General features: G+C 49.7%; 1 protein-coding gene across 1 annotated transcript in view; it reads right to left on the bottom strand.

Moving 5' to 3' along the window:
* The window catches only part of ccdc146 (coiled-coil domain containing 146), a 176,333-nt gene that overhangs the window by 24,499 nt on the left and 126,752 nt on the right, over positions 1-25,082 (bottom strand). Inside the window, 4 exon segments of the mRNA XM_072471338.1 lie at positions 3,904-4,132; positions 22,881-22,938; positions 22,941-22,998; positions 23,000-23,109. Coding sequence (XP_072327439.1) covers positions 3,904-4,132; positions 22,881-22,938; positions 22,941-22,998; positions 23,000-23,109 — 455 coding nt within the window.

The following is a 25,082-nucleotide window of genomic DNA, read 5'->3' as shown; positions in this document are numbered from 1 at the left end:
GATGGATTGTGAGATAATGACAATACTCGTCAAACTCTGAAGCCATAGCCTGCCTTCATGGCGGGAAATTTGAGACACAGACAGAGTCCATTGACCAGACAAGCTGCAGTACTGCCCCTACTGTCACAATTTAAACCTGATTCACTGTACATTTTAAAATTACAACTCTTTCCCAATTTTTTTCTTTTCATAAAGTGCACAAATTCATGAGGCACTACTAAGCTTTTCCTCCACATCAAAACTCCTCATGCTGGCTATGTCATCGTCTGAGGGTGCCTCACCGTATTACCGCCTTCTACAAAATGCGTGTTATAAACAGAACAGAACCAGTCAAATGTAATGCTACACCAGTGTTGATCCCACAGCCATTTCAAATGATTGCATAATGAAACATTATACTTGTGTATTGGCTAGGCTTCAAATTTAACCTTATGAATGTGCACGTTTTTCTTTTGAACAGGATCAGTCCAGGGCACCAAAAGCTTTTCCAGAGAGAAAACGGAAAAAAGGATCAGTCGATCCTTGGTGATCATTTCTGGCAACCCATTTTCAACATCTGCGACCCACCCGTGGGTCGTGACCCCCACTTTGAAAAACACTGGTCTAATAGGCACAGCTGTTGCTTGTGCTGGTTGTTGGTTGCATAGTAAAGGACATATCCTGTGAGCCAAGTATCTGCAGCTATGTGCCCCTATGAATAATAGGTCAGAGAGACCAATCTCACTGGGCTGTGCTGACTGGTGCGTATGAAGCATGACTTCTATGATTTAATGTAAAACAGGTATATGAAAAGATCCCGATTTACATGTATTCAGAATACCCCTGCCTGACATTCAAAGGACTCTACTGTTATTTCAACCATCTATATATTCCATTTCCATTGGCAAGTAAAGTTAAGGTCAGTCCCTCTGGCAGGATATTAACTTTCAATATAAAATAATTACTCTCAATCGAGCATGTTTCTCCAACAATGATTTCACACAGTTTGGTACACAGGGTTCCTTATCTCTCACTGGAACCTTGGCACAAGTTAGGTAAGAACCCCAGAGGAAATCTAGATTTTTTTTTACAAGATGAATTAGAATTGTTCCATTTCAAATGTGCAACTCTACTTCAAGGAGAGCCAAGTAATTTAGATTGTCATTGTTGCAAGATTTCTTACTCTGTGATTAAGCCAATAAATTACAACTTCCAAATCAAATCTGGCAAAATAATATGCATGTTTTGCGATGTTGAACTTGACCATTAAAACAATGGTGACTCATACACACTTACACAAGGTCTACAGAACAGAATCACATTGTGGCAGAAAGGGCAAAGGAAAATGTCAAATATAATCAGTTCAAAGTGCCACTGTGATCCATCATACCATATATGAGTACTGCACTGAATGGTAACTTTCCCCCATGGAAAAGCTGTCTAGTGTCACTAAAGGTTCAGTAATTTTAGCTGCCAAGGTGAGGTAATATACCAACCACTCTTCTTTTAATTCTGTGAGAACCCTAGGCATTTGCACACTTTTCATCCTCTAAAATTAAGAGCCAAACAAAAGAAAGGAAAAATTTCTAATTACATAAAGGCTTTCATGACCACAGGACAACATAAAGTGTTTCACTGTCAATGAAATACTTCTGAATTGTCACAGTTACAATGCAAAACAAACACTTCACTTTGCACTCTAGTTAAAGGAGACAGTAGTTAGGGGGCGAAATTCTCCGGAAACGGCGCGATGTCCGCCGACTGGCGCCCAAAATGGCGCAAATCAGTCGGGCATCGCGCCGCCCCAAAGGTGCGGAATGCTCCGCATCTTTGGGGGCCGAGCCCCAACCTTAAGGGGCTAGGTCGGTGCCGGACGAATTTCTGCCCCGCCAGCTGGCGGAAAAGGCCTTTGGTGCCCCGCCAGCTGGCGCGGAAATGACATCTCCGGGTGGCGCATGCACGGGAGCGTTAGCGGCCGCTGACGGCATTCCCGCGCATGCGCAGTGGAGAGAGTCTCTTCCGCCTCCGCCATGGTGGAGACCGTGGCCTTTGGTGCCCCGCCAGCTGGCGCGGAAATGACATCCCCGGGCGGCGCATGCGCGGGAGCGTTAGCGGCCGCTGACGGCATTCCCGCGCATGCGCAGTGGAGAGAGTCTCTTCCGCCTCCGCCATGGTGGAGACCGTGGCGGAGGCGGAAGGGAAAGAGTGCCCCCACGGCACAGGCCCGCCCGCGGATCGATGGGCCCCGATCGCGGGCCAGGACACCGTGGGGGCACCCCCCGGGGCCAGATCGCCCCGCGCCCCCCCAGGACCCCGGAGCCCGCCCGCGCCGCCTTGTCCCGCCGGTAAGGTAGGTAGTTTAATTTACGGCGGCGGGACAGGCATTTTAGCGGCGGGACTTCGGCCCATCTGGGCCGGAGAATCGCGGGGGGTGGCCCGCCAACTGGCGCAGCGCGATTCCCGCCCCCGGCCGAATATCCAGTGGTGGAGAATTCGGCAACCGCCGGGGGCGGGATTCACGCCGGGGGGGGGGGGGGGGGGGGGGTCGGAGAATCTCGCCCACTGTTCTTACTGCATGGTGTTGCCATGCAGAACCCTAAAACACTGGATTCTGCATTAACAAGGTGAGACTACCAGCTAGATCTTGTGCATCAGCTGCCAGATACCCCTTGGGAGACAGCCGTCTGATATTGAGCCTGAACCAACACTTCAAAAGTACTTAATTGGAAGTGAAACACTTTGTGTTGACCTGAGATCATGCAATCCATTATATAAATGCGGATAGGGATTCCAAGTGCTACATAAATGCAAGTTTTTCCTATAATAGATGTAGTCATGTAGGGGCCAACAGATCTGAAGTGATGCTCAAACATGGAACTTAGCTTGAAAAATCTGCCCTTTGAAGGAGTTATGGCTGCGATGACAAATAGAGACTTTTAAATAGAAGAGATGAATGACCAGTTGCAAACTAATTCCCCTTGCAGCAATCATTAGAGTTGCCAACTCTAGTTGGGTGTATTTATGCAGGTTTAGGCGCGCGTCCCTTTGAATCCAACCACCTCATCCAGTAATACGGCTTTGTTCCCTAGCTCCGATATATTTCCAACAAATAAATTTTTCAAAGGAAATTAAAAACAGGGAATTCCCGAATAATTTGCCTCCTGAAATGCTCGCAACAGTGCCCAGGAGAATAATCATAAATGCCAGGAGACTCCAGGACAATCCTGGAGGATTGGCAGCCCTAGCAATCATTGAGGGGTCCTCTAGTGATCGTCATCTTGAAGTTTCCCTCCTCGTACTTCTACTTCCAAAGCATGAATATCCATCTTTTTGAATAGCAGATTTGTATATAGTGTAGTAAATTTCAACTAGGCCAGACACATAGGCTTCAGAATAATGTACAGGTTCTTCTGAACGATAATGACAGCAAACGCGCTCCTTTAAGATTCCAATTGCTCATTTGGTGCATGCTCCTCATTGCTGCAATCCTCTGTTGCTACTTGTACACATCTTAGTGGGTTAGAAAAAGGGGGTGAGGGCTAGTGGTTGGGGGGGGGGGGGGGGGGGGCAGCGTTGTGATGTCTTGCCATGCTTGAAGAGTTTCGATGGCGTTGACTTATGACTGATGAATATTGCAACAACTTCCAGCTCTCTTTTTGTGACAACTCTGTCCTAAAGATTATTTAACTCAGCCCTTAATCTTTCACTACGTATTCTCAAGTACTCAGTTTCATACTTTTTAAACCTGTCTCCTAACTAGAGTTCCAGTAGTCTTTATGAGTATGCCATTAATTTTGAACTTTGTCAAAGCCTTTCCAAAAATAAAAATATTTCACTATGTATGTTATCTACCTGGTTATAATGTCTGCAAATAGGTTTGTCCTTTTCACAAGGAGCAAACTACTGAATTTGTTCTTTTCTTACCTCTTTCTGTAACTTGATCAAGTTTGATTCCATTTCATGTTTGCTTGGCACATCTTTGCGAACCCTTTCAATCTGTCTCTTTTCCTCCGTCAGTTGAATATTCAAGAATCGTATTTCATCCTCCATACTGTGTAATTCCACATCTCCATTACTATTCAATGAATCCTGAATATTTAGTTTCTCATAGAAAATACAAACTTCCTCTTCTCTCTCAATCAAATGTATTCCTCTGCCAACAAAAAGACACAAACACTGCATCAGATTATTGTTTTCTTTTTTCCACTGTTTCTTTTGTGTAGTTGTTTAGTTACAGATCTTTTAGTTAACTCGCAATAACTGCATATCAGTTTGACACATGCTGAATGAAGTAAAATGAATGGACCAACATGGTCTGCTGTGGAATTGCTCATGAACATTTTTTAAAAGAATATTTATTGTCTAAACATCACTGGACCACTGGTGGCATTGCTTATGGTTAATATGTGGTTTGGCATATGGTTATGGTTATTTTCTGGCCCTTCCAGCAGGCAGCGTCTTCTGGTCCTGCTGATGTTGACGCCCTGCCCCCCCCCCCCCAATGGTGCGTTCCCTGGCAGCGGAGGGTGTGGAGTGGGGAATGCAAAACGCCATGAAATATGCTGGGGGGGGGGGTTGGAAAATCTCGCTCTGTTGCATGTAGTGGCCTAGAAATACGGGTGCTCCTTCCAGATACAGATTTACCTATTACTTCACAAGCTGCCTTAAGACTCACGTAACTGTTCCAAAATCTCTTCTTTTCAATTAGTTATAGTATAAATATATTTTTTTCATTGGGGTGGAAAATTAGAATTCAGCTATGGGACTTCTGGTGGCGGCCATGAGCTGATCGGTCGCACACATGGTGGCCCCTGCTCAGAGGCTTTGGTTTTGGCCCTTTCTGTCCGGCTAAAGGGCATTTTTGTTGGAGATTCTGAAAAATAAGTGGAGTGAGTTGAATTCTCCTCCGCAGTGGAATGTCGGAGGGTTACCACACTGGGCAGAAATTGAATAAGACGACATCTCCAGAGATGGAGGATCTGCGTGGCGCAGTTACAGAAAGCATAACGGAGTCGGGAGCGTTGTCACCGTCCACTCCACTGCCTGTGGAGTAGTTAATGGTGTTGGTCAAGGAGGAGCTCTGGCAGCATTGGCTGGGAATTCAAGAAGACTGGTCCAAGGTGATTGAGGGAGCAGTAGCCCCTCTTTGCAGGATTTTGGAGCGGATGGATAAGCACCTGGAATCGGAAGGTGCAATGATCCGTAAGGTGGAAAGGGTAGGAACGGATCACAGCGATCAGCTCGTGGCGTTGGGAGGCAGAGGTGGCGATGCTGGGGCCGGCCTGTAGGAGGTGAAGGTAAAGGTGGACGATCAGGAGAATCGGTCCAGGTGGCAGAATTTACAAATCGTGGGTCTGCTGGAGGGGGTGGAGGGAACAAGTGCCATGGCCAATGTTTCAAAGATGTTTATAAAACTGGTAGATGAGGGGGTCTGAGAGAGGGCCCCGGAAGTGGACTTGGCACACCGATCGCTGAGGCTGAGAGCTGAGGAGCCGCCGTGGGCGGTGATAGTTCAAGTGCATAAATTTCAGAGATGGAGAAGATTCTGAGATGGGCGAGGACGACGCGAGAGTGTAGTTGGGAGGGTCAGCGGATCCAAATATTTCAAAACATTGGGCTGACCTGGCCAAGCAGCGGGCGGGTTTTAACCGGGCCAAAGTGGAGCTCTTTCAGAACAAGGTTCGGTTTGGGGTGTTGCACACAGCCAAACTTTGGGTGACTTTATTTTTTAAAATAAATTTAGTGTACCAATTAATTTTTTCCAATTAAGGGGCAACTTGCCATGGCCAATCCACCTAGCCTGCACATCTTTGTGTTGTGGGGGTGAAACCCACACAGACACGGAGAGAGTGCAAGCTCCACACGACAGTGACCCAGAGCTGGGATCAAACCTGGGACCTCGGCCCTTGAACAGTAGCCCTTGGTGAGAATAGTGACTTGGAATGTGCGGAGGTTGAATGGTCCGGTGAAGCGATCGCACGTGTTTGTGCACATGAAAAGTTTAAAGATGGAGGTAATTGTTCTGCAGGAGATGCACCTGCGGGTGACGGATCAGGTGAGGTTGAGGAAGGGTGGGTGGGTCAGACATTTCGCCCGGGGTTTGATTCCAAGTTGAGAGGGGTTGCAAGCCTATTTAGTAAAAGGGTGGCGTTTGTGGTGACCAGTGAGGGGTGGGGCCCAGGAGGTTGATACGTGATGGTGAGCAGGGTACTGACTGTGTTGGTAAACGTCTTGCACCCAATTGGGATGATGCAGAGTTTATCAAGAAGATGGTGGCAGCTATCCCAGACCTGGATTTGCATCAATTAATAATGGGTGGGGGTGATTTCAACTGTGTGTTCGACCCTCGGATGGATAGAACGAGCCCAAAGACATTGGCCAGATTAGGAATGGCAACGTAGTTGGGGGTATTCATGGATCAGATGGGGGGGGGGGGGGGCACTGAAGTTTAGATACCAGGGAGAGAAGGAGTTCTACTCCTCAGATGTGCACCGGGTATATTCCCATTTAGATATTTTCGTGCTGGGGAAATCGGTGCTCCGAGGGATAGTAGATATGGGAAATGCGGCGATAGTGGTCGCACTACATGGATGTAAGGCTTGGTGTGGGCCGGGCACAGTGCCCTCATGGAGGATGGATTTGGCACTGTTGGTGGATAAAAGGTTTTATGGAAAGCTGACTTTGGTGATAAGGTAGAGTTGAACCAGAATAGGGAGGTCTTGCCCTCCACGTTTTGTGAGGGGCTGAAGTCAGTGGGGTGCGGGGAGAGGAGATTTTGTACAAGGCCATAGAGATAAGGTAGAGTTGGCGGAGAGACAGAGGTTGGTGTGGGCAATTTTGGATGTAGACCGGCGGGTGCCCCGACCAGGGAGCTTTTGGCAGAACGGAAGAAGTTTCAAGGAGAATTTGATTTGCTGACGACAGGGAAGGCAGTGGACCAACTTCGACGAGCCAAAGGGGGTTCTGTATGAGTATGGAGAGAAAACCAGCCACCTGTTAGCACATCAGTTGGGACGACAAGAGGCCATATGGGAGATAATGTAAGTGAGGGTTGTGGGGGGAGTTGGTGACGATGCAGGAGAAAATTAATGCGGCATTTAAAATTTTTTACAGGGGGCTGTACAGGTTGGACCCACAAGGGGAGGAAGAGATGGGGTGTCTTTTGGATGGGCTGGTGTTCCCGGACGTAGAAAGGGGGAATGGACAGGGACTGGAGGCAGTACTGGGTGCAAGCAGGGAAGGCGCCAGGGCTGGACGGCTTCCCAGTTGGGTCATACAGGCCAACCTCCCTATTGAACACAGTTGTGAAGATGTTCACTGAGGTGTTGGCCAGCCGGCTGGAGGGGTGTGTGCTGGTATTGGTCTTGGAAGTTCAGACGGGTTTTGTGAAAGGGCTGCAGCTGTCGAGCAATATTAGGCACTTGTTGAATGTGATAATGACTCTGTCGAAGAGTAAGGTGGTGGAGGTTATTCTGTTGATGAATGCGGAGAAGGCGTTTGAAGGGCTAGATTGGAGGTATTTGTTCAAGATCCTGGGAAGGTTTGGGTTCGGGCCTATGCTCATCTCCTGGGTGCAGCTACTGTATGTGGCCCCTACGGCTACTAGTGTAAGGACAAATTCAATGGGTTCTGGTGATTTTCGATTGTATAAGGGCATGAGGACGTCTGGTGGCAGCCATGGTGTGTGTGGTCGTACATTTGGCAGCTTCCGCTTGAGGTTGTTTTTTGGGCCTTTTCCCCATTTGTAGGGTGGATGTTTTGCGGAAAAAAGGTGTAGGGGTGATTGGAGAAAAGTTTGACTCCACTGGTGGGGCTGGTGGATGGATCCACGGACCAGAAGTGGGCCGAGAAGATGGGAACAGTTGGAGTAAAAGAATCTTTGAGCACCACAGGTCAAGATAGCGGAGGGTAAAGGGCGAGCCTTGCCCGCCCAATGGTCAACGGAGCAACTTTTAAAATGAAAAGTTTAGCTGACAGAGGAGGGAGGCCCAGGAGGACCTCGCCAAGGCGGTGGAACTGTTAAAAATGTGGATTGACCGTGTGGAGCAGAGGCTGGAGTCCCAGGGCCAGGCTATTCGGAAAGAGGAGGAGATGGTGGGGGGAGCACGAGGAGCAGCTTACCCCGTTGCCAGCCAAAACAGGTGTGATGCGGATGACTCAGAAGCAGTTAAAGAAGGTGGAGGACCTGGAGAACCGATCCCGGAGATAGAACCTAAGAATCGTGGGGATGCCTGAGGTAGTGAGGGAGCGGATGCTGGCACAAGCTAATGGGGGAGAGGGCCTTTGAGCGGCCCCTGGAGGTCGACCGAACACACAGTGCCCTGAGTGAGGAAGCCGCAGGCGAATGAGCCGCCGAGGGCGATGGTGGTACGTCTTCACTGGTTCCTGGATAAGGAGAAGATATTGAGATGGACGAGGCAGACGAGGAGATGCACCTGCCGAGGGAACGAGCTTCGGGTGTACCAGGACCTGGGCGCGGACCTGGCGAAGAGGAGAGTCGTGTTTAATCGGGTGAAGGTTGCCCTCTTTAAAAAGGGGGTGAAGTTTGGGATGTTGTACCCGGCTCGCCTCTGGGTGCCTTTCAAAGTAGCCAAGAACATTATTTTGGAACACCAGAGGAGGTGTAGCGCACAATGACTTACGAGAGAGACGAATAGAGATGAAGTCGATGAGGCTTTATTAAGCGTGACTTGTTCCCAGCAGTTCAGCAACAGACTGGAGCTGCGGGGAGAAGCCCAGGTTCTTATACTCCGCCTTCAGGGCGGAGCTAGGGATCAACAGCCAACCAGGACCCGGGATCTGTCAGCCAATAGCATCACGGCTTCACAGTCCCACATGACCCCTAATGCATACTACCACATTCACCCCTTGTTAAAAATGAACCCGGCGGGGTGGTGCTTCGCATGGTGGTAGGGGTTTACAAGGCTGGTCCTGGGAGGAGAAAATTTTTGGCATGTCCTTTCAATGCTCTACACTTTGCCCTACATTGGGCTATGTACAGGGTTTGTGAACTATTTACAATATTCGTAAGAGGAAAAAGAACATTCTCGTTAAAGTCCACAACATTCTTGTGTTACACCGATGCCACGAGTCGAGCGGGCGGTCTGGTCTTCCTTGTTGATCGCCTCAGCCCCGGTGGTGGTGCAGGTGCTTGTTCCCGCGTTGTCGTCTCCGGGAGCTTTTCGGTGTCTGCTTCTGTTTCACTCCTGGTCGAACATGGGAGGAGGACCGATCCTCCTGGGAAGGGGGCGGTCGCGGGGTGTGCCGGTGGCAGGGAGGGGGTGATCGGTGTCGGGGGGGTGTGCGTGTTGCCGGCGGGCGCCAGGTCTCGCAGGGAGACCGTGTCCTGTCGGCCGTCGGGGTACGCCACGTAGGCGTACTGCGGGTTCACGTGGAGGAGATGAACCCTCTCGACCAACGGGTCCGACTTGTGCGCCCGCACATGTTTCCGGAGCAGGATGGGTCCTGGGGCCGCCAGCCAGGTCGGCAGCGACGTTCCGGAGGAGGACTTCCTGGGGAAGACAAGGAGGCGCTCATGAGGCGTTTGGTTAGTGGTGGTACACAGCAGCGACCGGATGGAGTGGAGAGCGTCCGGGAGGACCTCCTGCCACCGTGAAACAGGGAGATCCCTGGACCGTAGGGCCAGTAGGACGGTCTTCCAGACCGTGCCGTTCTCCCTCTCTACTTGCCCGTTCCCCCGGGGGTTGTAGCTGGTCGTCCTGCTCGAGGCTATGCCCTTGCTGAACAGGAACTGGCGCAGCTCGTCACTCATAAAGGAGGACCCCCTGTCGCTATGGATATATGCGGGGCAACCGAACAGTGTGAATATAGTGCTAAGGGCTTTAATAACTGTGGCCGCTGTCATGTCGGGGCAGGGGATGGCGAAAGGGAAACGGGAGTACTCGTCCACCACGTTCAGGAAGTATGTGTTGCGATCGGTGGAGGGGAGGGGCCCTTTGAAATCCAGACTGAGGCGTTCAAAGGGGCGGGAAGCCTTGATCAGGTGCGCTCTATCTGGCCTGAAAAAATGCGGTTTGCACTCAGCGCAGATGTGGCAGTTCCTGGTGACAGTACGGACCTCCTCCACGGAGTAGGGGAGGTTGCGGGACTTTATAAAATGGTAGAACCGAGTGACCCCCGGGTGGCAGAGGTCCTCGTGGAGGGTTTGGAGACGGTCTATTTGTGCGTTGGCACATGTGCCGCGGGATAGGGCATCGGACGGCTCGTTCAGCTTTCCGGGACGGTACAAGATCTCGTAGTTGAAGGTGGAGAGCTCGATCCTCCACCTTAAGATCTTGTCATTTTTAATTTTGCCCCGCTGTGCATTATCGAACATGAAAGCTACCGACCGTTGGTCAGCGAGGAGAGTGAATCTCCTGCCGGCCAGGTAATGCCTCCAATGTCGCACAGCTTCCACTATGGCTTGGGCTTCCTTTTCCACTGAGGAGTGGCGGATTTCTGAGGCGTGGAGGGTTCGGGAGAAGAAGGCCACGGGTCTGCCCGCTTGGTTAAGGGTGGCCGCTAGAGCTACATCGGAGGTGTCGCTCTCGACCTGGAAGGGGAGGGACTCGTCGATGGCGCGCATCGTGGCCTTTGCGATATCCGCTTTGATGCGGCTGAAGGCCTGGCGAGCCTCTGTCGACAGGGGGAAGGTAGTAGTCTGTATTAGTGGGCGGGCCTTGTCTGCATACTGGGGGACCCACTGGGCGTAATATGAAAAAAAACCCAGGCATCGTTTCAGGGCTTTGGAGCAGTGGGGAAGGGGAAATTCCATAAGGGGGCGCATGCGTTCGGGGTCGGGGCCTATTATCCCATTGCGCACTACGTATCCCAGGATGGCCAGCCGGTTTGTGCTAAACACGCACTTGTCCTCGTTGTATGTGAGGTTCAAGGCGTTTGCGGTCTGGAGGAATTTTTGGAGGTTGGCGTCGTGGTCCTGCTGATCGTGGCCACAGATGGTTACGTTGCCGAGATACAGGAACGTGGCCAGTAACCCGTGTTGATCTCCCGTTGGAAGACCGAGACCCCGTTTGTGACGCCAAATGGGACCCTTAGGAAGTGGTATAGTCGCCCATCTGCCTCGAAGGCTGTGTACTTGCGGTCACTTGGGCGGATGGGGAGCTGGTGATAGGCGGACTTGAGGTCCACGGTGGAGAAGACCTTATATTGGGCAATCTGATTTACCATGTCGGATATGCGGGGGAGAGGGTACGCATCTAGCTGTGTGTACCTGTTGATGGTCTGGCTATAGTCTATGACCATCCTTTGCTTCTCCCCGGTCTTTACTACTACCACCTGTGCTCTCCAGGGACTATTGCTGGCCTGGATTATACCTTCCTTCAGCAACCGCTGGACTTTGGACCGGATAAATGTCCGGTCCTGGGCGCTGTACCGTCTGCTCCTAGTGGCGACGGGTTTGCAATCCGGGGTGAGGTTTGCAAACAAGGATGGCGGTTCAACTTTGAGGGTTGCGAGGCCGCAGATAGTGAGTGGGGGTATTGGGCCGCCGAATTGAAACGTTAGGCTCTGCAGATTGCACTGGAAATCTAATCCCAGTAATGTGGGTGCGCAGAGTTGGGGAAGGACGTAGAGCCTGTAGTTTTTAAACTCCCTTCCTTGCACCGTTAGGGTCACTATGCAGAACCCTTTGATCTCTACGGAGTGGGATCCTGCAGCTAGGGAAATCTTTTGCGTACTGGGACGGATGGTCAAAAAACAGCGTCTTACCGTGTCGGGGTGGATGAAGCTTTCGGTGCTCCCGGAGTCGATCAGGCAAGGTGTCTCGTGTCCGTTGATCAGCACCGTTGTTGTCGTCGTCTGGAGCGTCCGGGGCCGTGCTTGATCCAGCGTCACCGAGGCCAGATGTGGTCGTGGTGTCTCAGCGTCTTCTTCGGACCCCATGGAGCCGTCGATGCTGGGGTCCTTTGTTGTCATCCAAGATGGCGGCATCCATGAATCGCACGCGGCCGGGGGTGGACAAGATGGCCGCCCCCACGGATCGCACGTGGTCGGGGGTGGACAAAATGGCCGCCCCATGCATCGCACATGGCTGGGGGGGTCACAAGATGGCGGCGCCCATCCTCCCCTCGTGGTGGCTGGGACCCAAAATGGCGGCGCCCGCGGGTCGCACATGGGGCGCTGGGGGGGTTGGGGAGCGTTTGGGATGCGCTGGACTCTTTCTTCTCCGGGGACAGCGGCGATCCCCCGGGACCGGCACACAGCCGCGAAATGGCCCTTTTTCCCGCAGCTCTTGCAAGTTGCTGCGCGGGCTGGGCAGCGCTGCCGGGGGTGTTTCGCCTGCCCGCAGAAATAGCAGCGGGCCCCCCCGGGATGGTCTGGCGTCTTAACCGCGCAAGCCTGTGAGGGAGGGGGGGGGAGGGGGTTTGTCGCGACGGGGGTCCATGGAGCCCAAGGGGCTGCCGCGCGGTCGGGGCCGTAGGCGCGGGCGTTTTGTGAGGCCACATCTAGGGAAGCTGCAATGGCCCGTGCCTCTGAGAGTCCTGGCGACTCTTTTTCTAAGCGTCTTTGGCGGATTTGGGGAGAGTTCATACCTGCCACAAACGCATCGCGAATTAACATGTCCGTGTGTTCCGTCGCGTTTACCGGCGGGCAGCCGCAGCCCCGTCCCAAAATTAGAACTCTTCTAGCGATTCTCCGGGACTTTGCCGTCTCGTTGCGAGTTGGTAGCGTGCGTAGACCTGGTTCACTGGACGAACGTAGACGCTCTTCAGTGCTGCGAGCGCCGTCGGGAAATCCTCTGCGTCTTCTATGAGAGGGTAAATTTCCGGGCTTACCCTTGAGTGCAGGACCTGTAGTTTCTGGTCTTCTGTGATCCGGCCGGGGGTCGTTCGGAGGTAGCCTTCGAAACAAGCCTGCCAGTGTTTAAAAACTGCTGCCGCGTTCACTGCGTGGGGGTTGATCCGCAGGCATTCCGGGGCGATCCTGAGCTCCATAGTCCTTTAAGCACGCTTAATAAATTGTAGCGCACAATGACTTACGAGAGAGACGAATAGAGATGAAGTCGATGAGGCTTTATTAAGCGTGACTTGTTCCCAGCAGTTCAGCAACAGACTGGAGCTGCGGGGAGAAGCCCAGGTTCTTATACTCCGCCTTCAGGGCGGAGCTAGGGATCAACAGCCAACCAGGACCCGGGATCTGTCAGCCAATAGCATCACGGCTTCACAGTCCCACATGACCCCTAATGCATACTACCACAGGAGGTAAAGGAGCTTTTAAAGAGACAATGAACTAGCAGGAGAAGGAGGACATTGAACTGTGGAGGAATATGACAAGATGGGTGCTTTTTCTGTCCGTTTTTACCTGTATCATTTTTTTTTTGTTGGTTGAAGGAGAACTTTTCTCCTTCGAGATGTTTTGTTGCGACTGAGGGCGAGTGCGCTTTTTTTTTCTTGTTTCATTGTTGTTTGTGAGGTGTGCGAACGGGCAGGAGGGGAATCAGCGGGTGGTAGGAGGCTTAGGCGCCTTGGGGCGGGCTGCCAGGCTAGCTGGGCGGGCTAGTTAACGCGAGCGCAGTGGGGGGGGGGGGTGATCAGGCGACTAGTGTTGTAGAGGAGGATAGGATAGTTGTTTTGTTTAAGGGAAGGGGAGGGAGGCTGCTGACAAAGGTGTTGTTGTTGTGGCATTGCATAGCAGGGAGTGGTGACAGTGGACATCAGAGGGAGGGCCTGGAGGGTTGTGTGGCATGGGCCAGGGGCTGGCCTATGATGGGGTATGGCTGACGGTTGGGGAGGAGGACAGGGTGCCCTCCGACCAGATTGGTCACATGGAAAGTGAGGGGGCTGAATGGGCCAGTTGAACAGTCACATATCTTCATGCACCTGAGGTGCTTGAAGGCGGACGTAGCCTTTTTACAAGAAACACATTTGAAGATTGGGATCAGACAAGGCTAAGGAAACGGTGGGCAAGTCTTTCATTCAAGATTAGACATGAAATCACAGGGTGGGGGTGGCGGTGTTGATAAATAAACGGGTGGCATTTGAGGTGGGGAATATGGTAGCAGTTTCGGGGGAAAGTTCTTGATGGTGAGTGGGAAGCTGGAGTGGATGCTCGTGGCCCTGATCAATGTTTATGCTCCAAATTGGGATGATGTGGAGTTTATGAGGTGAGTGCTGGGGAAGATCCAGGACCTGGAATTGCACCGGTAGATCATGGGAGGGGATTTTAACACGGTCATTGATCCAGGGTTAGACTGGTCAAGCCCCGTGGTCGGGGAGGGTGTCGGCGGTAGCGAAGAAGCTGAAGGGACTCATGGAGCGCATGGGGGGGTTGGTCCCATGGATGTTTGGGAGTCCAAGGGCGAAGAAGTTTTTGTTTTTCTCCCATGTGCACAGGTGTACTCTCGGATTGATTTTTATGTGGTGGGTAAGACGTTATTGGTGGGAGTAGTCGACTCGGGGTACTCGGCGATCGTGGTTTCAAACCACGCGCCGCATTGGGTGGACTTGGCAATTGGATCGGGGGGCAGCGCCCGCAGGGAAGGCTGGACGCAGGGTTGTTAGCAGATGAGGAGGTATGTGAGCGGGTGAGGGTGCCATTCGGGGGTCTGAGGAACTAAATTATACAGATGAGGTCTCGGCCGCCACGCTGTGGGAGGGACTCGAGGCAGTGATTAGGGGGGAGTTCGTATCGATCTGGGTACATAGGGAGAAGGAGGAGCAAGCAGAGATGGTGTACGAGATTCTGTGGGTGGACAGGAGATATTCGGTGTCCCCAGAGGAGGGCCAGAGGGGCAGTGTATGAGTACAGGGACAAGGCTAGTAGGATGCTGGTCCACTAACTCAGGAAGCAGAAGGCGGCGAGGGAGATTGGAAGGGTGAAGTACAGTAGGGCTGGAGTAGTACTGGGGGTAAATGGGGTATTTGAGGAGTTTTATAGGAGGCTTTGTAAATCGGAGCCCCCGACCAGGGGGAGGGATTGCGGCGATTCCTGGACGGGTTGGAGTTCCACAGGGAACCTTGTGAACCCTGGTAGAGGGGTTGGGAGCACCCATTAGACTGGTGGAAATGATGGAGGGTATGGGGGCGATGCAGGCAGGGAAGGCCCTGGGCCCAGATAATTTTCTGGTAGAATTTTATAAAACGTTTTTGGGAGACCTGGGGCCCCTACTGGTAAGGGTATTTAATGCGAAGGGGGTGCTCTTCCTGACATTCCTGTCCCTTGTTTGTCACCAGTGGGTAGGGAAGGGGGGGGGGGGGGGGGAGCTCAGTTGGGAGGGGTGTTAAGGGGTGAAAATGAGAAACATTTGTCAAACTGTGGATTGTGGTACGTTTTTGTGCGTATTTTGTTTACTTTGGTTTGGAATATAAATGTTTTTTTTTAAATTCAGCTATAGATACAAACAGTGCAAAAAATATTTTTATCTACTAGAAACAGCTTTTGTTGTCTGAGTTCTTTACAGCATCAGATAAACTGTTCTGTACTTGAGACAGAGCTGCACTAGGATTCAATCCTAAGGATAGAGCGTTTTTTCTGACACTATGGACTCTGGGTAAACATCGTCCATTCCATGACGGACATTTCTTTCGCAAAATCCTCTACCACCGTGCACTGATCAGCGGGACTAGTCAAAAAAGGCTTGGTATATTGAAGGCTGTCCCGCGTTTCAGAGTGCATCTTGTACATTTTACCATGCAAGTTATTTCAATAAATCCGTTTTATCCAGATGTCCGTTAACACATTGTATGCATTAAATATTATGCAAACTTTCCCAACCAACAGTGAAAATGCTAAACATTTATAAGAAACCAACACTTAAAGGCCAGCCAGGCCACTTGAACAATATCACACCTATTTTACATGTGAGCAGTGATACAGAGAAAAGCTCAGTCAAATCATAGGTTTCAACAATAATGTTGTTATCATTAATTTCCATGGCGTTGAGGAGTAATGAGACGTGTAGCATAGCTTTCAAAAATGTGTAAAACGGTGTTTAAATCCAGAGACCAGTGAATCGGGCATGCCAGCTTCTGCAGTCAATTATCTAACTTGCACCCACGCACAGTGAACTAAATACAGCTTACATACCAGACTAATTTATATTAAAGGAGAAGACTGAATATTTCTGTGTCTTATTGAATAACCCACACAATGTTGTCATGCAGTTTAATAATACCATTAGTTCTAATTCGGATATGTAACAAAGTTTTAAAACTATCTTCTTTAAGGATAATCACCAACCATGGCAATTTTTACAGATGGAAAAACACATCTTTAAAAATACAGATTTTTTAAATCTTGAAGTCCTAAATATTGCATTGCAAATCACAAATTGTCTAACCATTGATTTAGAAAAAGGTTCAGCCAGAGAATTTAGCAAAGTAGAGAATTTGTTAACATCCTGATGATGAGTTATGCTGTGTTGTCTATCAATATCCTCAGGTAATCTCTATTACAGATGTTAATTGTGCCCTAATGCTGTTTCCAGTTTAATATAATTCAGCTGATTGGAGGTACAGCATTGACAGTCAAAACTTAGGTGAAGCTAAGTACATTTTTTTCACTTAAAACTGTCCTGTAAGTATACGGGAAGTGGGTGGTGTGGGGAAATTCGTCTTACAATGAAAAACAGGAAACTGCCAGCTTTTCTCTACAATTAACTACCTACTATTAAAATTGCAGCGAAGTGCAGCTTTAAACGTGCTATTTCTGAGAAACGGATCTTGTTAGCCTGTTATTTAGCACGTTATTAATAATGGAATGGCAATATCCAGTTTGATGTTAATTGAAGAAATATTATTGTGATTAAGATGTTGGAAATATACAGCTTGTAATGTACAGTGTATTTTTCTGTGTTTGTTATTTTAGCGAAAAAGGAGCCGTGAGTTCAAACCACTTTATACTTACAGCTGCTTTTCTGCAGAGAATATACGTTAATACATGCTAATAAAATACATGTTAGTTGTACGTAGTAATGAGAAAGAGGAAGGAAATGAGTGACATGGATATGACAATAGTACATTTCTACATAATTTCCTTTTCAGAAATCCCCTTTTTTTGTTGACAATGTTTCCTTTCATCAGATATCTCAATTTTATGCAGAGCAATCCTTTTTTAAAAATATATATATTTTATTCAAGTTTTTTGGCCAAACATAACAATACGTAGTGTTTCTTTTACACAACAATAAAGCAATATAAATAACCGTGGCCAGTTTTAAACAAATAATAAATATATATAAACAAAAAAAACTAAACTAAATGGCAACTGCCTTGCCCAAAATAAATACTCTCCAAAAATACAGTCCAACAATCCAATATACAATTACATATACCAAATACCTATACATATACAATAACATCCCTGAGAGTCCGTCCGATTCCTCCCCCCCCCCCCCCCCCCTCCCCCCTGGGTTGCTGCTGTTATCTACTTCTTTTCCATTCCCTCTATCTTTCTGTGAGGTAGTCGACGAACGGTTGCCACCGCCTGGTGAACCCCTGAGCCGAACCCCTGAACACGAACTTAATCCGTTCTAACTTTATGAACCCTGCCATATCGTTTATCCAGGTCTCCACCCCCGGGGGTTTGGCTTCCTTCCACATTAACAATATCCTGCGCCGGGCTACAAGGGACGCAAAGGCCAACACGTCAGCCTCTCTCGCCTCCTGCACTCCCGGCTCTTCTGCAACCCCAAATATAGCCAACCCCCAGCTCGGTTCGACCCGGACCCCCACCACCTTCGAAAGCACCCTTGCCACCCCCACCCAGAACCCCTGTAGTACCGGGCATGACCAGAACACGTGGGTGTGATTCGCTGGGCCTCTCGAGCATCTCGCACACCTATCCTCTACCCCCAAAAATTTACTAAGCCGTGCTCCAGTCATATGCGCCCTGTGTAGCACCTTAAATTGTATCAGGCTTAGCCTGGCACATGAGGACGATGAGTTTATCCTACGTAGAACATCCGCCCACAGCCCCTCCTCAATCTCCTCCCCCAGTTCTTCTTCCCATTTCCCTTTCAGCTCATCTACTATGATCTCCCCCTCGTCCCTCATCTCCCTGTATATGTCCGCTACCTTACCGTCCCCCACCCATGTCTCTGAGATCACTCTATCCTGCACTTCCTGCGTCGGGAGCTGCGGGAATTCCCTCACCTGTTGCCTCGCAAAAGCCCTCAATTGCATATACCGAAATGCATTCCCTTGGGGCAACCCATATTTCTCCGTCAGCGCTCCCAAACTCGCAAACGTCCCATCTACAAATAGATCTCTTAGTTGTACTACCCCAGCTCTTTGCCATGCTCCAAATCCCCCATCCATTCTCCCCGGAACGAACCTATGATTGTTTCTTATCGGGGATCGCACCGAAGCTCCCCTATGCCGTCTCCACTGCCCCCCAAATTTTCAATGTAGCCACCACCACCGGGCTTGTGGTGTATTTCTTTGGTGAGAACGGCAACGGCGCCGTCACCATTGCTTGCAGGCTAGTCCCCTTGCAGGACGCCCTCTCCATTCTCTTCCACGCCGCTCCCTCCCCTTCTCCCATCCACTTACACACCATTGAAACATTGGCAGCCCAGTCGTACTCACTTAGGCTCGGTAGTTCCAGTCCCCCCTGTCCCTACTACGCTGCAAGAATCCCCGCCTCACTCTCGGGGGTCTTCCCAGCCCACACAAAACTCATAATGCTCTTCTCAATTCTTTTGAAAAAAGCCTTCGTAATCACCGCCGGGAGGCACTGGAACACAAAAAGGAATCTCGGGAGGACCACCATTTTAACCGCCTGCACCCTACCTGCCAATGACAAGGACACCATGTCCCATCTCTTGAAATCCTCCTCCATCTGTTCCACCAACCGTGTTAAATTAAGCCTATGTAATGTACCCCAATTCTTGGCTATCTGGATCCCCAGGTACCGGAAGTCCCTTGTTACCTTCCTCAACGGTAAATCCTCTATCTCTCTGCTCTGCTCCCCCGGGTGCACCACAAATAACTCACTTTTCCCCATGTTCAGTTTATACCCTGAAAAATCCCCAAACTCCCCAAGTATCCGCATTATCTCTGGCATCCACTCCGCCGGGTCCGCCACATATAGCAACAAATCGCCCGCATATAGAGATACCCGGTGTTCTTCTCCCCCCTAAGTACTCCCCTCCACTTCCCGGAACCCCTCAGTGCCATGGCCAGGGGTTCAATCGCCAGTGCAAACAATAACGGGGACAGAGGACATCCCTGCCTCGTCCCTCTATGGAGCCGAAAATAGTCAGACCCCCGTCCATTCGTGACCACGCTCGCCATCGGGGCCCTATACAGCAACTGTACCCACCTGATATACCCGTCCCCAAAGCCAAATCTCCTCAACACCTCCCACAAATAATCCCACTCCACTCTATCAAATGCTTTCTCGGCATCCATCGCCACCACTATCTCCGCTTCCCCCTCTGGTGGGGGCATCATCATTACCCCTAGTAGCCTCCGTATATTTGTATTTAGCTGTCTCCCCTTCACAAACCCAGTTTGGTCCTCATGGACCACCCCCGGGACACAATCCTCTATCCTCATTGCCATTACCTTGGCCAGGATCTTAGCATCCACATTCAGGAGGGAAATAGGCCTGTATGACCCGCATTGCAGCGGGTCTTTTTCCTTCTTTAGGAGGAGCGACATCGTTGCCTCTGACATAGTCGGGGGCAGCTGCCCCCTTTCCCTCGCTTCATTAAAAGGTTCTCATCAGTAGCGGGGCCAGCAAGTCCAAATATTTCTTATAGAATTCAACTGGGAATCCGTCTGGTCCCGGGGCCTTCCCCGCCTGCATGCTTCCAATCCCTTTCACTACTTCCTCTGTCTCAATCTGTGCTCCCAGCCCCACTCTCTCCTGTTCCTCCACCTTAGGAAATTCCAGCTGATCCAGAAAGCACATCATTCTCTCCTTCCCGTCCCGGGGCTGCGCTTCATATAATCTTTCATAAAATGCCTTGAACACTCCATTCACTCTCTCCGCTCCCCGCTCCATCTCCCCCTCCTCATCTCTCACCCCCCCTATCTCCCTCGCTGCTCCCCTTTTCCTCAGTTGGTGGGCCAACAACCTACTCGCCTTCTCCCCATATTCGTACTGTACACCCTGTGCCTTCCTCCACTGTGCCTCTGCTTTACTCGTAGTCAACAAGTCAAACTCTATATGTAGCCTTTGCCTTTCCCTGTATAGTCCCTCCTCCGGTGCCTCCGCGTATTGTCTGTCCACCCTCAGCAGTTCATTCAACAACCGCTCCCTTTCCCTACCCTCCTGCTTTCCTTTATGTGCCCTAATAGATATCAGCTCCCCTCTAATTACTGCCTTTAGTGCTTCCCAGACCACTCCCACCTGTACCTCCCCATTATCATTAATTTCCAAGTACCTTTCAATAAACCCCCTCACCCTTAAACACCCCCCCTCATCTGCCAATAATCCCATGTCCATTCTCCAGGGTGGAAGCTGTTGTTTTTCTTCCCCTATCTCCAGGTCCACCCAGTGTGGAGCATGATCCGAGATGGCTATAGCCGTGTACTCCGTCCCCGTCACCTTTGGGATCAGTGCCCTTCCCAAAACAAAAAAATCTATTCGTGAAAATACTTTATGTACATAGGAGAAAAACGAAAACTCCTTACTCCTATATCTACTAAATCTCCAGGGATCTACTCCTCCCATCTGCACCATAAAATCCTTAAGCACCCTAGCTGCAGCCGGCCTCCTTCGGGTCCTGGACCTCGATCTGTCCAGCCCTGGGTCCAGCACCATATTAGTCTCCACCCATTACCAACTTTCCCGCCTCTAGGTCCGGGATGCGTCCTAACATACGCCTCATAAAATTGGCATCATCCCAGTTCGGAGCATACACGTTCACCAATACCACCGCCTCCCCTTGCAGTTTGCCACTCACCATCACGTATCTGCCCCCACTATCTGCCACTATAGTCTTTGCCTCAAACATTACCCGCTTTCCCACTAGTATGGCCACCCCCCTGTTTTTTGCATCTAGCCCCGAATGAAACACCTGCCCCACCCATCCTTTGCGAAGTCTAACCTGGTCTGTCAGCTTCAGATGCGTCTCCTGAAGCATAACCACATCTGCCTTAAGTTTCCTTAGGTGTGCGAGTACCCGTGCCCTCTTAATCGGCCCGTTCAGCCCCCTCACATTCCACGTGATCAACCGGGTTGGGGGGCTCTTTACCACCCCCCCCTTGATGACTAGCCATTTCCTTTTTCAATCCAGCTCCTCACCCGGTTCCCATGTAGCTGTATCCCCCCCAGGCGGCGCCCCCCCCGCCCCGACCCCCCCCCCCATACCAGCTCCCCCTTCTCCCCAGCAGCAGCAACCCAGTTAACCCCCCCCCCCCCGCTAGATCCCAAGCTAGCGTAATTGCACCCCCCATGTTACTCCCAGAAGTCAGCAAACTCTGGCCGACCTCGGCTTCCCCCCGTGACCTCGGCTCACACTGTGCGAGGCCCCCTCCTTCCTGCTTCCCTGTTCCCGCCATGATTACCATAGCGCGGGAACAAAGCCCGCGCTTCCCTTTTGGCCCCGCCCCAATGGCCAGCACCCACAGTTCTTCATCCTCTCTCACCCCCTCCCCCACGACATGGGAAAGAGAGAGAAGTTACAGGGTCGCAGATTTAACAATCTGGGAAGTCTTCTCTTCCCCCTTTTCCCTCCTTCATCCCACAAATTCACCCCCCCACTTTTGTCCCAAACGTTCTTTCTCTTCTGGCCCGCTCACTCCAGCTTCTCCTCGACAATAAATGTCCACGCTTCGTCTGCCGTTTCAAAATAGTGGTGTTTCCCTAGATGTGTGACCCACAGTCTCGCCGGCTGCAACATTCTGAATTTGACCTTCCTTTCATGCAACACCGCCTTGGCCCGATTAAAGCTTGCCCTCCTTCTCGCCACCTCCGCACTCCAATCCTGATACACGCGGATCACCGCATTCTCCCACCTACTGTTCCGGGTTTTCTTGGCCCATCTGAGGACCATCTCTTTGTCCTTGTATCGGAGAAATCTCACAACTATTGCTCGAGGAATTTCTCCAGCCCTCGGTCTTCGTGCCATAACTCAATAGGCTCCCTCCACCTCCAGCAGACCCGTCGGGGCCTCCGATCCCATTAACGAATGCAGCATCGTGCTCACATATGCCCCGACGTCCGCCCCCTCTGCACCTTCGGGAAGACCAAGAATCCTTAAGTTCTTCCTCCTCGCATTGTTCTCCAGCACCTCCAGCCTTTCCACACATCTTTTGTGTTGTGCCTCGTGGATCTCCGTTTTCACCACCAGGCCCTGTATGTCGTCCTCATTCTCAGCAGCCTTTGCCTTCACGACCCGAAGCTCCTGTTCCTGGGTCTTTTGCTCCTCCTTTAGCCCCTCAATCGCTGGTAATATCGGGGCCAACAGCTCCTTCTTCATCTCCTTTTTGAGTTCATCTACGCAACGCCGCAGGAACTCTTGTTGGTCAGGGCCCCATATTAAACTGCCTTCTTCCGACGCCATCTTGCTTTGGTGCCCGCCTTCCTGGCCGCTGCTCTTGAGGATCCACCGCAATCCGGCTACTTCCCTCTCTTTTTTCCATCCGTGTCCGGGGGGGATTCCCTTCTGGATTACCGCACAGTGTTATTTTGCCGTTAAAATTGCCGATGGGGCTCCTATTAAGAGCCCAAAAGTCCGTTCCAACCGGGAGCTGCCGAAACGTGCGACTTAGCTGGTCATCGCCGCACCCGGAAGTCATGCAGAGCAATCCTAATGCAAGTCAATATTTCAAAGATATTACTTAATCTCTCAGCAGGTCTGGTCAAGAAGTTGCTAATATCTTTCACATTACATTATCCAGGTCAGCTTTCTTCTTTTTATGATCAATCTCGGGTCAAACAATTAAAAACAAAATATTTATATATAATCGACAACCACTTTGACAGATTACCTTTCATTGCGAACTTGAACAACATTTTCATATTTTTTGCGTAGCTGTATCATTTCTCTTCAGCCTGGTTAATCAGAGAACTAAGTTTGACAATTTTTATCTTTTGGCCTTCTCTTTTTTTCTCCCAAATCTCGAAGTACCTGGTCGATTTTGCAAATAGCCCTCCGCAGGCTATCTCTGATGACATGGCTGTTTGAGTGCTTTAATTTGTATTTTTGCAGTTGGCTGTGATGGACAACAGATAAAGTTACACAGGTGAATATCTTGATTAATTTTGAGTAGCATTTAATGTACACATGAACAATTAAAGAGTTGCATAATATAATGAGACCAAATTTTCAATCAGTGGGAAAAATTCAGCTCAGTTTCTAATGCCATGAAATTATATTTTGATGCATGAAAGGTCATATATTTTTAGCATAGCCATGACTAAGGTATGTGTCAGCAGCATTATTGAGGGTAAAATAATTGCATTTATTTTCAAACTGACAAGGTGGTGTTTGAAACCACTTCGTGAAAGCTCAAAAAGGGACTGTGAGTTGGTGTTGTACCCCAAAAGCTATCAAAATTTACATCTGCAAAATTAAAACATCTTTCATTTTCTCCTGGAAAATATGAGAATTGTCTTATATTTGAGTTACATTTCAAAATTTTAAGAAAATTTAAACTTCTGGGCTAGATATGAAATACATCTGAATAACAAAACATTCCCAGTCACAGAAAATAACAATAGGAATAAAGCATGTGGAGGTAGATTTTCAATTCTAGTGTGATCACCAGTTATAGAAACGGCCCCATTTTCATTTCTATTGTTATCATTTGGAATGGGTTTGAATTGAGAAGTAACATTGATGTGCTGCCATACTGAGGTGAGGACGTCAAATTAATTAGAGAGAACTGGCAATGTGAGAAATGTTAATGTAAAATCTAATTTATTCTCTTACATTCATATAATTTTCTCATTTCACTCCTGCTACAGATGTTTAAACTAGATTAATAATAGCTAGTATTAAATTTCTAAAAGGGAACTCTGATTCATCAGGCAGGATCAGACTGGCCACGTCGATGACCATCCAGGCTCTTCTACTGGGGAATTAGCTGTCAGAACCTTTCCAGGAGCAATTGGGAATGGGGAATAAATGGTGGGCTTGCCAGCGATAATCCATAGCCAATAAATAAAATAAAAATCCTTGACTTCTTTGCCAATAGTATTTCAGCACTTAACTCATGCAAGCCGAGACATAGACATCCACTCTGTCTATTGTTGCAAACCAGCTGAAAGTTGGAGGAAGGGAATCCCTTTTAAAAGGTAAATATGCCAGGCTGGCTATGGGGAGTATGTAAGTTAACGTGGGTACAGTCTTGCAACCTGGGTAATCCTGCCATGTTGCCGAAGCTTAGTGTCCTTTTGTCCTTCTGTTCTTTGTTTACGGGGAAAGTAATGTTACTATTCAATTTTGTAGAGGGAGACTTTGTACCTTTCATCATACAGTGATGGACTGAAAATGAAAGGAACTAGTGGGCCATAGTAACTTTTTAAAAAAAATAATTTTTTATTAAGGTTTTCATAAAATATCAATACAAAATGAAAAAAGAATCCAACAGGGTTAAGTACAAATCACAGTCTAGAAAAGCAATCCTCCATAACCCCCCGCCCCCTGTACATAAATAATAAATTAACATTAACACCCCGACTTAAACACCCTCTCAGACCCTTCAGTGTAAATAACAAAAGCAAAAATAAAGTAACCCCCCCCCCCCCCCCCCCCGAGTTGCTGCTGCCATTGACCAATGTCTACCGTTCAGCCAGGAAGTCTAAGAACGGTTGCCACTGCCAAAAGAACCCTTGTACCGACCCTCTCAAGGCACATTTCACCCTCTCCAACATATCGCTGATCCAGGATTCCACGCTTGGGGGCCTCGCATCCTTCCACTGAAGAAGAATCCTTCGCTGGGCTACCAGGGATGCAAAGGCCAGAATACCGGCCTCTTTCGCCTCCTGTACTCCCGGCGGGCCATAGTAACCTTGACAGCAACAGGTTGTTCTGTCAGTGCCCTGGTGCGGGGATTGAGTTGTCACAGCTGCTTTTGTTTTGCTTCTCTCCCTCACTGTCCAGCCCTGCCAGACCCACCCGTTATTACAGCAAGTAAACGGCTAAACTTGTCATTGCTTTAAATAGTTATGATGTGCGCTCCAAGTAT

Source organism: Scyliorhinus torazame, chromosome 13 (genome assembly GCF_047496885.1).
Source record: "Scyliorhinus torazame isolate Kashiwa2021f chromosome 13, sScyTor2.1, whole genome shotgun sequence".
Classification (NCBI taxonomy): domain Eukaryota; kingdom Metazoa; phylum Chordata; class Chondrichthyes; order Carcharhiniformes; family Scyliorhinidae; genus Scyliorhinus; species Scyliorhinus torazame.
This window is presented reverse-complemented; position numbering and strand designations above follow the sequence as displayed.